This window comes from Marmota flaviventris, chromosome 11 (assembly GCF_047511675.1).
Source record: "Marmota flaviventris isolate mMarFla1 chromosome 11, mMarFla1.hap1, whole genome shotgun sequence".
NCBI classification, from domain to species: Eukaryota; Metazoa; Chordata; class Mammalia; order Rodentia; family Sciuridae; genus Marmota; species Marmota flaviventris.
Genome location: NC_092508.1, coordinates 15,840,825 through 15,855,766, shown reverse-complemented (window position 1 = coordinate 15,855,766; position 14,942 = coordinate 15,840,825). Strand labels below are relative to the sequence as shown.

General features: G+C 38.0%; 1 protein-coding gene across 2 annotated transcripts in view; it reads right to left on the bottom strand.

Annotated features, from left to right (window-relative positions):
* Nucleotides 1-14,942, bottom strand: part of Epha4 (EPH receptor A4) — a 138,114-nt gene that overhangs the window by 116,383 nt on the left and 6,789 nt on the right. For both annotated transcript variants that reach the window (XM_027941772.2, XM_027941773.2), the window contains exon 3: nt 13,535-14,198. In XM_027941772.2, the coding sequence (XP_027797573.1) occupies nt 13,535-14,198 (664 nt within the window). The remainder of the gene's footprint in view (nt 1-13,534; nt 14,199-14,942) is intronic.

Sequence of the window (14,942 nt, the reverse complement as noted above, 5' to 3'; positions counted from 1 at the left end):
AAGTCAAAGTTGCTGCTCTAAGGAGCACCTGGTGACTCTACAGTCATTTCATGCCCTCTTTCTCTTTTTCTCTGAATAGAATAGAGTAAAGCACCATGGATAAGAGTGGATGCATCCACTTTTGCTCTGCCATGGAAGAGAGTTTTCCCTATTTTGGATTATGAAATAATATTAAATATTTTCTCAACTAGATTCTCATTTACAGCTAGACTCCTGGTTAATACTAGAACAACCATGCCTATGAACAAACTCCGGCTTAATGATCCCATTACTTTAAGCTGTACACGAGTAATGAGTCCACCATGTTCTTAAGGATGAAAGTAATGGTGCATCTTTGTTTTTTCCATGAAGGCAAGAAAGGCCGAGAACAGTCCACATCAAAGTCAAAGAACATGTCTGTTATCAAGGGCCTAAAAATCCATGTACATGATTTGAAAGCCAACTGAATAAAGTTCCAGAGCTAGTTTTGTTCTGGTGGCTGATACATTTTTTTTCACGATAGGGTCTCACAAATACACAGAGAAATGTCCCAATCTAAAGCACAGGGTTCAGAAGCAACTCTTCCAAACTAGCAGAGAAAAGATAGTTCTCATGACAACTTTTACAGATATTTTTGAAATGGGAAACTAGCTTACTTTTATAAAATGACTACAGTACAAAAACCTGCTGAGAAAAGGAGTAGAAGAGGAAGGTGTAAATATTGGGGGGGGGGGGGGTGAATGTATAGGCTAATATCTAATGGATATTCATTAAAAATTCAAAATAAATAACAGAATGTCTGCATTTCCCGAACATAGAAGCCACTTCTTAGGTAAAACTTGTATACACTGCCTTATTTAGTAGTAGCATACCCATGATGCAAAAACCATTACTCCTACTTGACAGAGGGGAAAAATAAAGTGCTAGATTTTAGTAACTAGCCCATAGTCATGTAGAGAAAGTTGAGGTTAAAATTTAGTTCCTATTCCAAAACTCTGGCTCTTTAATCACTATTTTTAATTAACAAAACAAATTCAAGAAAAAAATTGAAGTGTATTGCAATCTCAGAGTTTTTTTCTCTATGAGGCATATGATTTATTTTAAAAAGTAATGTATTAGATCTCATAAATATAGCTAACTAAAAAAATCACATAATCCAAAAAAAAATACTTGAAGTAATTTAACAAAATTAACTATTCATTTTTTTTTCTGAAAACTGTCTAAAAATTAAAACATGCAATTGAGAAAACAAACCTGATGTCGTATTTAAATTATGTTCACTAAAATTGGGCATAAAGTATAAAATAAGAATTAGAATGCTCACAGTCTAAGTTATTATGTATTAGTACTGGCCTGGAAATTCTGACCAATGTTTTAAAACAAAAATCAGAAATAAGAGTCCTAATTTGAGGGGGATGGGGCGTGGAGGAAAAGCTATATAATTGCTTGCAATAAAAACTATTTGCTTTGTAGAAAACCCTGGAGAATTGACTGGAAACCTATTAGTATTCACAAGACAGCTCAATAAAGAGATTAGATGTAAGATGAACCTACAAAAATCAATAGCTTTCCTGTAGATCACTGATAACCAGCTATAAGATATAATGGAAAATATTGGGAAAATTCAATGGGTTTGTGTTTTTCCGTCATTACCTACTGTAGAATTGGACAGTTCTTTTTTTGGGAGGGGGGTAGGGGAGTTATTTTTAGTATACCTGGCTTTGAAAGTTGCAACAGTTGTTGTGATTTTTGTAAAGTCAGATACTGCCTTTCTTTAGTAAAACACTTTGTTTCTTTAGGAAAAGGAAAGCAACCATCTCAGAAAGCTTTTCACAAGTTTTAGTCCTATTACTGAAGTCAGTGTAGAATTTTTGCCTTATCCACTAAACACTTAAATACTACCAAAATAATTACAGTTACAACATTTTGTGAAAGAGGTTCTTAGAATCCTTCAGGAAGGCTAGGATAAATTAGCTACTAGGGTTTATTTTAGTTTTAAGTACAGTAGCCATTTTTGCCCCAAGGAAGATAACTTCCTCTATCAAGGTCTATTTCAAACCTCTAAGAAATACTTTTCTTTTCATTCAGGCAAAGATAATGTTCCCATTGTTCTATCAGTATGAGTTGCTTTTCTTTAAACAGACCTACACTCTTCTATTGTTTTACTGTAGCCCTGTGTAAGTACTAAATTCAAACTCCAGGATACAAATAGAGCAGTCGTTCCAAAAGAAAGTGCTTTAAAAGGAATGTTCAAATGTTACTTTCAGTTGTACTTCTTTGCTGGCACCTGATTAAAGAACAGAGTAATGGAATCTCCATTTCTCCCATTAGTTAATTAGCACCTTTGCATCTTAAGGACTGGAAGCATTGTACTGTTAATTACCTTGGAGTCCTCTCTCCAACATCCTTATATCATTTTTTTTTTCTTATGCATAGGTTTACACAACTTTATGAAGAACAAATCTATAAAATATTCTTCCCTCAGCGCAGGCTAAATGTTACAAAATGGAGTGCTCTGACAGCTAAAGGTGAGTTCAGTCAACCAGTGGCCTTGTATTGATCTCTTATCTCTCCTGACACTTTTCTTCTAATCCTCTCCATAATTACATGAACTGCAAGAGCATTCCTGAAGCTGTCAATTTCTCTTGCATCTATTTTCAAATGGCCAGCGGAGAAGCAGGCTGGGCACTAGATCAAGCTGTCAATGTCCCCCACTCTGCTATCGACAGTCCTCTTGGCACATCTGTCAAGGGCCACCTAGGGTTCTTCAAAACTCTTCTCCATTGGAAGAGAGCAGGAAGGGTGGAGAAGCCAGCAAAGTATTGATCCATTCTTTTAACATGCTAATTTGCCTGGGGCTGCTTCAGTCACTGCCAAGCTGGACACTTCAAAAGGAAACTGTTTTTCAAAGTGGAGATGTCTTTTTCAAACACTTAAAAACAGAAAACAAATGAATCCAAGTATCAAGTTCACAGTGCAACGGGGAAGGAGGTTGGCCAAACAGAAACGGGAGAGTTGATACATAAAAAGGAAATCTAAAATTAATTGATGGTGGCAAGGAATTGGAAAGTTTGAAACATATTCTAAAGCATGTGTGTATCACAACCAATTAGAATGGAACCTACTGAGTTACATTAACCTTGGGGAGAAAAAATTAAGGCTGATATAATTAATCTGATGTAAAACATTAGCATCCTTGAATGCTTGGCAATTTCCATAAATAAGAAAAATGGCAAATAAAACCCTTGATGTCATTGCACCTCTAACTAGAAACACATCATGAAAACTAGACCAAAGGGCGGGGGGGTGGGGCGAGGGTTTGGTATATTATTGAAGTTTTTTTATTGACTGCTTTCATTATTCATTTATTATTTTATCAGTGAAATGTGGCACAGATAAGAATACAGGACATAAATTAAGTGTCTCAAGATTGCAAAGTATTACCATATTAAGTTTGTAAAAATTAAATCATCAAAAGCCTAGATTTGTTCACAGTTTTCAGGTCATGTATTTCTGGGGATATATTGTTAGTTGTGAATGGTTATTAAAGGAGGAAGTTAAATAAAAGAAAGTTTTTTTTTTTTGTTGTTGTTGTTGTTGTTGTTGTTTTTTTACTGTGGAAAGCAGTAGTGGGAAACTTGGAAGCCTTAAATCCGGGGACACTCTTAAGGACAAAGGCCCAAGAGAAAAGCATTCCTTACTGGCTGGGTCTTAACTGATCCTGAGGTTGGCCCATATTTACCTGCCATGGTATTATGGGAGGAAATCAGTATTCTGTTAACCTTTGACCCCTAGGAGCTAAGGCAGACAAAGGCTCAGGCTGGCGGCCCAGGAGAACACAGCCAAATGTCAAACAGCAGGGAAGCGACTGTGACAGAAACATTTGGCTTGGGCACAGCCAGTGTCATTGGGGCAAACTGCTATTCACACAAACAAGCCATGAAGAGATAACGCCATAAAATATGAACAAAACAGGACCTTTTCTGCCTTCCTTCTAAATTGTTAGTTTTATGGGACTTCATGCTGAACAGTATGAAAAAAAATCCAATTTGCTTTGAAGCGCATTAGTCTGTCTAACATCCTAATTATTGTTTACATTGCCATTTGCCTTCTATTAAGAATTGAATAATTACCCAGCACTTCATAGTTTAAAAATACAAGCAAACAGGATTATCTGGGTAATTAAGAAACTGTACCACAGCTTTGTACTGGTGTGGAAGATATCTGTACACGTAAGGGCAATGATAATTATCAATCAACTGACTTCAAATGGTATTTTAAGGATTTGGGGCAATTTGAGATCTGCAACTTATTAAGAAGAGGTTAGTAAGATCACCTTTGAGAAGTGTGGGTCTGTTTAAATCCATCCTTAGAAACAAGAGCCAGATCAGCCGTTGAATTTTCTCATCCACTAATGACACCAGAGAACACACCAAGTACAGAGCATTCTGCTGCTCTTTAATCCTAATAATCCATCCCAAATGGACTTTGAACAGCATCATCAAACTTTGTCAGGCCATGTGGAGCTAAACCAAAGCTCTTCCGCGTTTAGATGTTGTTTTAACTGACCTTGCCTCCACTTAACGACACAGAAAAGTCTGGCTATGCCCGCTTTCTGCCCTGAGAAATTAGTTTGAACTCCAGACTAACTGAACTTCAAAAACCTTTCATGCAAAATCCTCTTCTTCTAGTTGATAGAATGCATCTGAGCATGGTCCTTCTGAAGACAGTGCTGCTTTCCAGAGGAGAGTGGAGTTGGTTGGGTAAAATAGGCAAAATGGGCAAGTTCCCATTTCAGAAGGAATAAAGTAAAGGGTGAATACATTTGGAAACTTTGGGGGAAAAGGGGAGGGGACAGGAATTCAAAAGACAATGTTCAGCCAAAAGTGAACACACACACCTAATAAAGTGAATATGATGTTTGAAGAATTTTATCTGGGATACCTAAGTGAAAATGAGATTTTAATTGTTATTCTGGATATGAAGACTGATATTTTCATTCATAGATGCAAAAATACAGATGAAAGAGCCAGTGATGATTTGTATGTACGTTATACACTTTCAATATCTTATTTATTGAAGGAGTAAATAGATCCCAACTCATCAGTGACCTAAGAACTTTTTTTCTGAACTTGCTGGGACCTGACAATTCTTTTACAAATAATTTTATCTTTTCCTTCACAATTTTTTTAATCCCTTTGTTGGGACACTCCTAAACATTCCTAGAATAATCTACATAGTGCCCTCCCCTCCCACCTCAGAAAGAACAAGGTTCCAGCTGAAGCTGTCACTAAACAGACAAGCCCAGAGATTCACCAAGGCTGGGCTCCTTTTCTAAAGGTCAAAATTAAATGAGCAGCGGGGGCTTGGGTTATTTTGCATGGGGCAAGGAGGGGCCTGAGAGTGACAACCAGTCACTCTGGGGGTGGGGTGTGCGTGCACAAAAAGGGCCCTGTGCAAATAGTCGACCCTGGCCTTCAACCCCCAATCTCTGGAAGCATTCAAATCAAAACCGAATTAATTTGCATGGTGTCTAAATCACTGGGTTCTGCATAAACAGAAGGCGATTTTGGCTGGAGTTTCCAAAGGAAGCCCTCATTGCCTTTGTACAACAGGGAAATGGGTGTACTGTTTTGCATGAGGGCCATACAGAATATGCAAATGAAGAATCTGCTGCCTGGAGAGGCAAGGCCGGGCAGACAGCTGAGGACCCGCATTCACCCAGAGAAAACTCCCAGTCTCCAAAGGGAGTTGTAAGCTGGCCCAACATGTTGGTTTCCCAGGAAGGCGAAATGGACCCTGAATATTCATAGAATGTCCATTTAGTCATGGGACTATTAATTATCCTCTAGATCATGGGACCAAGTGACCTCACCTGCTCTGCTCCTCAGAACAGCTAGAAGGTACCAGCTGTAAGGGGATACAGTGAAGGAGGTTTTATGCTCTAAGTGAAAAAGATACAGTCTCTCTGGTCCAGGGGACAGCTGAGGCCTTCTTTACTCATCCCTTCTCACAAGCACAATAAAACTACAGAGATCACTGAGCCGTGTTATTGGTCACAGATAGGCAGTTTTTAAAAAGCTAAGAGCTATAAATTGCTGCCTAATTTTATAGAAATATTAAAAGGGCTGAATAAATAAAATGCCATTCTTCAAAACTGCCTAAGTCTCCTGGATTATGAAAAAGTTTTCAGAGCTTCCTTATTTCAGTACAAATATTAAAGCATCTCCTTGACCTGCAGAAAGACTGAGTGTGTTCTGTGTTGTCTGCCCAGGAAACCAGAGGCTCCTGGACTCCTGCAGTGGTCTCAAACTCTTGGGTCTAGGAATCCCATTTCCATACTTAAAAATTATGCAAGATTGAGCTGGGTGCAGTGGTGCACACCAGCAATCCCAACAAATCAGGAGTTCAAGGCAGGAGGATCACAAGTTTCAGGCCAGTCTCATCAATTCAGTGAGACCAGGTCTTAAAATAAAAAAATTTAAAAAGGCTTGGGGATGTAGCTCAGTGATACTATGTGTCTGGATTCAATCCATTATACAACAACAACAACAAAAAAGTCATTAGAGAAGCCACAGTGGTTCAATTTGTGTGTTATAGCTATCCATATTTACCTTTAAAGCTGGGTGCTATGGAGCTCCCCCATAATCCCGGTGGCTTAGGAAGCTGAGGCAGGAGGATTGAAAGTTCAAAGCCAGCCTCAGCAACTTAGTTTGGCCCTAAGCAACTGAGTGAAAACCTGTCTCGAAATAAAAATAGAAAGGGCTGAGGATGTGAGGATATGGCTCAGTGGTTGACTGCCCCTGGGTTTAGTCCCCGATACCTGCCCCTCCAAACAAAACAAAAACAAAACTAAAAACTTTCAAACAAATTAAAAAAAAAATTTTCATTCATTGAAAAATAATATGAATCCATTCAGGATAACACAAATAACATATTTTAATAAAAAATACAACTATTCCAAACTGAAAGAAAATTAATGAGTAGCATTATCTTAATTATTTTTCTTTTCTTTCTCCCCCCTCCCCCCAACATATCCCTTTAACATCTGGCTAAGTAGAGGACAAGTAGATTCTTAGATTTGCTTCTGTATTATAAGTGAAGTATCACATGTCAGGTAGCCCCTGGAAAACTACACTGTATACTCATTGGAGAATGAGAGAGAAGAGTCAAAGAGCATCTTGTTATTAATATGAAAGTTTTGACCTTAGAAGCCACATGAAAGGGGTTTTCACAGAGGAACCCAGATAGGCCTGGTACTATGACTTGGGGAATGGGAAGTTTGATAAATGCAGACAAGACCAGTCATTTTCAAACCACCATTCCATTACTCTTCCCTGTATAAATGGCCATACCATAGTCCCTAGAATCAACAAAAAGCCTCTATTCTGAAATCTAACCCAAAGGCTTTCATTGTAGAAGAGAAACTCATCAAATAGCTCATAGTACCATATTTTTAATTAACAATCAAAAAATCAGAGTAGCAATTTCCACCTAGTGTGTGGTTAGTGACTCTATCGCTGTGCTAACTCCTTTAGGCATGTGTCTATGTATGTGTCAGTCATAATAGCATATGATCCAGTATCACCAATTTGCAAATGTGGACCTGAGGTTAAGGAAGTTAATTTAGTGTCTACAGTCACACATTTGGTTCAACTAGAAACTCAACCCATATCTCAAACTCTAAAAGAAGTCCTTAACCATATATACTATGTGTTCACTTGATGTGCTACAGAGGAATGTTCAGGCAAAGAGATGATTCACAAACATGATGAAAATAGTTAAGACCCAATTGAAGGAGGAATCATAAAATAGGACCTTGTTAATATATCAGTCATATTCAAAGATTTGGATATATCATGTTGACTTTATAAAGCATAACTCCACCAAATAAATGTTTAACATGAAATAGGTCAGAATTCCTTATGCATGTATTGATTTATTTATTCATTTATTCAATAAACATTTAGAAAGACTCCATATGTTACATAATGGTTACTCGTGTTACCAGTTTTGATAGACCTAACTGCGCTTATTCACTCATATTTTCATGAGGAAATTTTACTAAATTCATTTGCTCAAAGATGAAATCAGAAAACTTAAAAAGCAAAATTATCATTTAATGTTTTTTAAAAAATGTTCAAATTAAACTGTTTGTATAAAAATATTACTAGGATTGGAGGTGTAGTTCAATGGTTGTCTAGCATGCATGAGACCCTGGGGTTAAGCCTCAGCATCACACACCCCAAAAAAACCCCACTTTCCCCAAAAAACAAAACTGAAAAACAAACAGAAAACACTAAGAAAACCTACATAATCTACCAATAAGGGAAAAGTCAAATAAAATAAGGTACATCCTTAACAGACTACTGATCATCATCAATTAAGGATGAAAAAAAAGCTATATTCTCTAATATGGAATGATTTTCATGATAATTAGTCAAGCATCATAAAAACAAGACAACAATTAAAATAATGACCCTGTTATTTTTTAAAGTATATGTACAACAGTGTACTTTACTTGAGTTATCTGCCAAATAGTGAAGAATGGTAACTCACAAAGTTGGAATGAGAGTTTGTGTAGGAAATGGAAGCTTCGCTTTCTACTTTATACAACTCTGCACTGAAAAAATCTTCTGACATGCATACAATACTTCTGTAATATCAAATTCATCAATTAAATGCCCCCCCCAAAAAAAAAAAAAAAATAAGTGGTCAGGCTTATATCAGGGCCACCTCTGTTCTGCTGTGGCAACTGAAAAACCATTTAGACAGTATTTTTCCTAAACGCTCAAGTGTTAAATGAATGATTATGTCTCAATTCAGTTTTGAAAGGCACAAGGAAGCTCAGTTAGACTAAAATAAGTCATCAAATCTTAAATGCCATATTGCAAAAATCCCTGAGATGATTTTACGTGATGCTTTAGAGAACCCCAAATAGAGACCATCTCATGATTCTCACTCACAAAAGAAATCTGGTCACACAAAGAAGGAAAAAATAAAAAAGGATAATAGAAGAAGGACAATAATTAAGCCCTGCTCTTCTCATAGATAAAGAATGACGTTTTCCAGTGATCACAGTCATGCTTCAAAGCCAGAGATAAAAGCAGCCCTGTGATTTGAGCAATTGATTCTTAAAGACGGGATTCAAAGGTAAAAGAAAAATTTCAAAAGTGGAAGGGATATGAAACAGCGTCTCTCTGAATTATGTTTTAAATGCCTCCTTTCTGTTGTTTTTTTTTTTTTCTCCTGTGGTTCTTCTATAGTATGTTAGAAAAAACAAAGTAATTATTATTATTATTATCATTATTATTATTATTATTGGACACAGCTACAATTCTCTCTTTTCAGAGCATATATTTAAACTATTTTTATTTTAAAGTAATCAAATCATTTCAATCTTGTTCTTTCTTCAAAGCACTTTTAATAAGACACCTTTTGCCGATATGAACACATTGTACATGTAATAGATAATACAGGTTCAAGGTAATGCCTCAATTATATAGTAAAATTATATAAGCATTTTACGTTGCTGGGGATTAAACCCAGGGTCTTGCACATGCTAGGCAAACATTCTACCATTGAGCTACACCCCTAGCCCAGTAAAATTGTATATTTTAGCAAGTTTCGATTCTTGTGTAACTTAATTTTGTCACAAGTATGATTCTTCGGCCTTAAGAGTGACTGTATAAGCATGCCTTCTTTTTACTAGCATTATTTTTGTGTACACCCACCCACTGAAAACATTGCTTATTGATATTTCCAAAGAGTAAATAGGGGCCTCTCATTTAATTTTTTGGCATTTTAATTAAGCAAGAGATAAGTTACTGAAGAATCTTTTCCTCTTTTCCTTCTGCTTACTGTTTCTAAGGTATTGAAAGTGACCCCCTAAACATCTGGCACATTTCCTAACTGGGGGCAAATGAGAGGAAGACACTGGAGTTGGATTTGGTTTCTTTGCTTTGACAGTGGGATGGGCCCTGGTAACTGGACCAGCACAGTTAAGTTTCCTCTGCACCCAATCACTATGCAAGTGCTAAGTGCAGTCACACAATCTCCTTGAGAGGACAGACAAGTGGCTAAAACTCTTTGTTGCCCTCTGAAACCAAACCAAATCATTTCAGAAAATGCTCTTCAGGAGCACAATGAACTTGCAGCTGCTGCGGGGGCAGGCCCTGCATCTCCCTGCCGCTCTTGACACCCCTTCATCCTTCTTCACATTAGCATGTACTGCTGGGCATAGGAACTGCAAGAGGAAGTGTAGTTCTGTCCCCAGGGTCCCTTGATGACTCCAGTGGATGACCAGGGTTAGATTCCAACAACAGCACACCCCAGGCTCCCCACCCGCCCTGGCCATTTTTACCCAAGGATCCTTTGTCAAACATTTTAGATCTTAATCAATCTTCACTCTGACCTCCCAGACCCCAAGGAAGATGGATGAGGAAGTAGGTGACCTTTCACCTGTTCTTCTATTTGTCCTGCCACAGTGGACCCATTGAGAAGACAATGGGGAGGAACCTGCTGCCAGAGTTCTAAAGACCTGGCCTGGTCTCCTTTATATCCCTCCTTAAGCTGCCTTTACATTCCCTTTCTTGTCCCTCCCCCAAATCACTTGTCACTCTTTCAAAGGAAAGTTCCTTTTCTTACAGAGGAGAGAGAGGGAGGGATAGCCACAGAGAGAGGGAGAAATACTCTCTAAATATCACTTTCAATATGAAATGCGAAAGTGGTCATTTTGCTTTGTTAGGTAAAGGGTAGAGGGATTCTTCCTATCTTTAGCCTTGACTTTGGAGAGTGACTTTTATTATTTCAACTCAACACCCTTAAAGTCAACATCTATGACCTTGAGAAGGGCAGGTGGTAAAAGAAATGTTTGTGTTCACACTTATTTAGTGTTTTATGTACTACAAGATGACTTTATCAATCTTCAATCACAGACTCCTCATAGCTAGTTTGTGAGTTAGAGAGAGATCTTCCCATCTCATTTTGAACAAACTGAGGTTCAGGGGGCTTAAGAAATGTGCCCAAGGTCATCCAGCTAACTAACCCAACTCAGATGCATTTCCTTGGCCCCACATTCTTTCTGCTATGCTCAGATGCTCCTCCTACACCAGTAACCATGTCAAGTGCCAACCATTTTTGTTACTCCTGGGATTTTTACGGTGTTGGGTCATCTTTTAAAAGTCTCACTAATCTTTGGAATTTAAAAAAACCTTGTCTTTCCAAGTTTTTCCTTCTTCCCCAATTTCATCACAGACTTTCACTTGGTAGAAATAAAAACAAATGAGTAAATGAACTGCAAGATTTTGTGTAAGATGTGTGTTTTTGAGAGAGCTAATAATTTTATGAGAAAGAAAATCTCAGTAGCATGTATGAAATCTCTGAAGGTTCTTAAAATTGGCTTAACCGAACTTCCCCTTGCATTAGATATCTGGGCTTGTTAGAAACAGCTCTCTCATAAACGGACTGGGTCTGAACTATGGAGCCCCTCCCCTTCCATGAATCACATGATTAACTGGATTCCCAAGATGATTTCCATAAAGCAAACCACTAAAATGTTCAATTGCCTTTACATCCACTTCGCCCTCCATCTTTTTCTCTTTTCCTTCTAATTTGGGTTGTAAAAATGTCAAGGAGTTGCACAATGTGGCAATGTATGAGTTACTGGGCTCTATGACAATTGAAAATCAATGGCATTAGTTACAGGGAGATGAGCTAATGCTAGAAGGGTGAGCATTTTAACAGGAAATGGAAGACAATGTTGGTTTTTTAAAATATATACATTTCTATAAGAAAATTTGACATGGAAAGATGGACAAGTCCCAGTCTTAAAAAAATTGGGAAAATAGAACATTTTACTCTAAAGTATGATGGCGGTGTCATTGACCCATTCCTGCTAGACCACTGGAATTTCGTTGCCAATAACAATATGCTCACATATTTTCTAATATTGATGCCAGAATATTCTTCAGAGTTTCAACTCTGTACAGCTCATCACTTTTGCCAGGTCAAAAGCAAATAAAAATGCAAGAAGTCAATCTTTATAAAAAAATCAAAATTCCAACTTGCAAATTTTCAAGTTTCCTTTTACACTGAAGGTAGAAGATAGCCAGGCTTTATTCTGTTTTATTTACAATGAAATTAAAGGACAGTCACTGTTAGCTACTTCTACAACTAACCATTAATGGCATTTTGGGAAAGTATAAACCATGAAAGGAGAAATGTCTTCATTTATAATGAAGATGAATTATCAAAAATGCAATTTTCTTTAGGTTGTGAAGGCTGGCACCCAGTCAATCAAGTGAAATGCCCCATTGTTAATCCCACCCTGTCATTAAGATGGTTGAAATGCCAGACAAATTGTTTGGCAGTCAGTTATTTCAGGCTCTTTAATCACCAAATCAGATGAACCATGTGGCAATCCAATCTACAGCTCCACAATCACCAGAAGAAAAGATTAGTGGGATCTTTTCTATAGGTGGGACTAAATCACAGTGCAACTGTTTAGTAGTAACCATCACCACCTAGGCCAGGGTAGTATCAGACTAGTGATAACCACTGAAAATAAACACCAAGCAAGACAAAAGCTTAAGATAATTAATTTTTTTTAGACTTAATCCACATAGAATATAAACAATCCACAGATACGTGGATTACTTTCATTCCTTACTTGGATATAAAGCTGCCACCAAGTGAAAGACTTTACAAAATCCCCAGTATTCTAACAGAGGGAAAGAGGCAAGATTGAATCATGTATACTGAACTTGAGGTGAGAAAAATCACCTTAGTAATATGTGAATAGCAATCAACATGATGAAAACTACATTATTTTTCCAAAAACGTAATTACCAAAGTGAATCACAGTTTACTCTCGCCTCTGATCAAATAAGATCCTTAACTCTATTATAATCTCCTAAGAGAAATGAAGAGGTCTTTGGTCAAGATTTAATTTCACTTAGAGACTCTATCAATGGGTGTTCAGTAGAACAGAATGAACTGGAAACCCTTCATTGGGCCACTTCTCCACTAGTCCACAAGGCAGAAAGACTAAAAAGACATGGACTTTCTTCACACAGGGTGATTTTACAGAATGTCAGGGAACTGAAACAACACAATCTCTGATTCCACACTCGAGTCATTCATGCACATATATTTAAGATGGAAGATATTCACCAACTTTGTCATTTGACCAACTCTATAGATGGGAAAACTATGTCTCAAAAATGTGTCCACCTCTTTGAGTGAGGATCAATCAAGCCCCCTTCTTCAGCTTGTTCATTTACATTTCAGAGGGTGTACCCAGCCAGTTCAGATCTAAGTGCCTGTTAGCAAATGTGCTTGGCCTTGGGCTGATGACAGCAGCATCATTTATTTTGTCAGTATTAGAGATGTCTTAGCCTTGCCACCTGGAGCTACAGCACTTACTCATTAGACCCCTCTGTCCCACCACATCCCACAGGGGCTGCTAATTACTGGCTTTACTCCATTTAGTCTCATCTCAGATTTAATTATGTGCACTAAGCCCTAATGAAAAGTACAATATGGCTCTTCTTACCTTGGCATTCTCCATTTTGCTCTTCGTGCCCAGCATTACACAGGCAGTTGCCAATGGGTACCAGCCATTCACCATCTGCCCCACAGTACATTTTTGGCACATCCTTCTCTTCTGAGTTGTTGACACAGGAGCCTCGAACTTCCACCAGGGAAGAGGTATCAGCCCCTGTGATGGTGTCTGGAAACTGTGCCAGGTTGCGAACTGTGAGTGGACACTTCTTATAGAACACTCGGACGGACACCAGAGCAATGCAGGCCCCCACGTCCTGAAAAGCCAGGTAAAACCCCTTTTTGCTCAGTGGTCCTACATCCCGGATCTCGGTGTTCAGCTTCATGATTCTGTCACCTATGTCCACTTGGGTGAAGCTCTCATCCGCAGCGATGGTGTCAATCTTGGCAAATTGGCTCTCCCTGATGAAACGCTCCTTATCGTTGTCTGACTCATAGTAGTACAGATTAAAGGTCTCCTTGCAAGTCCCCATGACGCCCGGGAGACTGTTGCAGTCCCTCAGGGTGAACTTGATCTCGATGTACACCCTCTGAGCCCCTTCTCGCGTGATCCAGTCAGTTCGCAGCCAGTTGTTCTGGCTGGGCTCCATCACGTTGCACACCTGGTAGGTCCGGATGGGTGTATTCTTTTCATCCATGATACTCACTTCCTCCCACTGCAAAGACCCAGAGGGAATGCATGAGTTACAAAGTCTCCTCAAACAGGGATTTGCTAATTCTATTTTATTCCCATAGGACATGGATCATTTTTGTTTCAATAATTTAGAAAACTACTGAGTTCCAGTCCTCATAAATAAAGCATCTCTTGGGAGATCAACCCTTTTCTTTTTTTAATTATTGTTTTGCATTTTTGCCTAAAATCCAGAAGCAATGGTGGATGTACTACTTGTGGGTTCTCAGCAGCTCCTTGTGGTGGTCTAACAAACTCACATTCCTCTATTACAATAGCTACAATTTCAAGTGGTAACAGTTCAAATTTGCTCATAAACTTAAAAAAAAAAAAAGAAAAAAAGAAAGAAAAACAAACAAACAAAAAAGAAAACAACAACCCAAACTAGTAAGTGTATTATTCCAACCACAGAAACAGAGACAGGCAAATTAAGGGCAGGAAGAGTAAAGCTTGCCAAAGGGAGACAATTATCAGTTAATTAGTGTTGCTCCTGTCAGAACTTTGCTCTCTAATACCTAAAAAAAAAAAAAAAAAAAAAAGTCAATTGATTTTTTTTGGACACCATCACTAGTATTTAAAGGGGAAAATAAATTCCCATCATTTTGGTTTCGGTGATCCTGGCAAGACAGTAAATACGGTTGCATTTCTCAAAAATACAGTGTTCCACTAACAAAAAACTTTTCAAGACCATGCTTTCAGTTCAAAAGTTTGCACGTGTTCTTATTTTGAA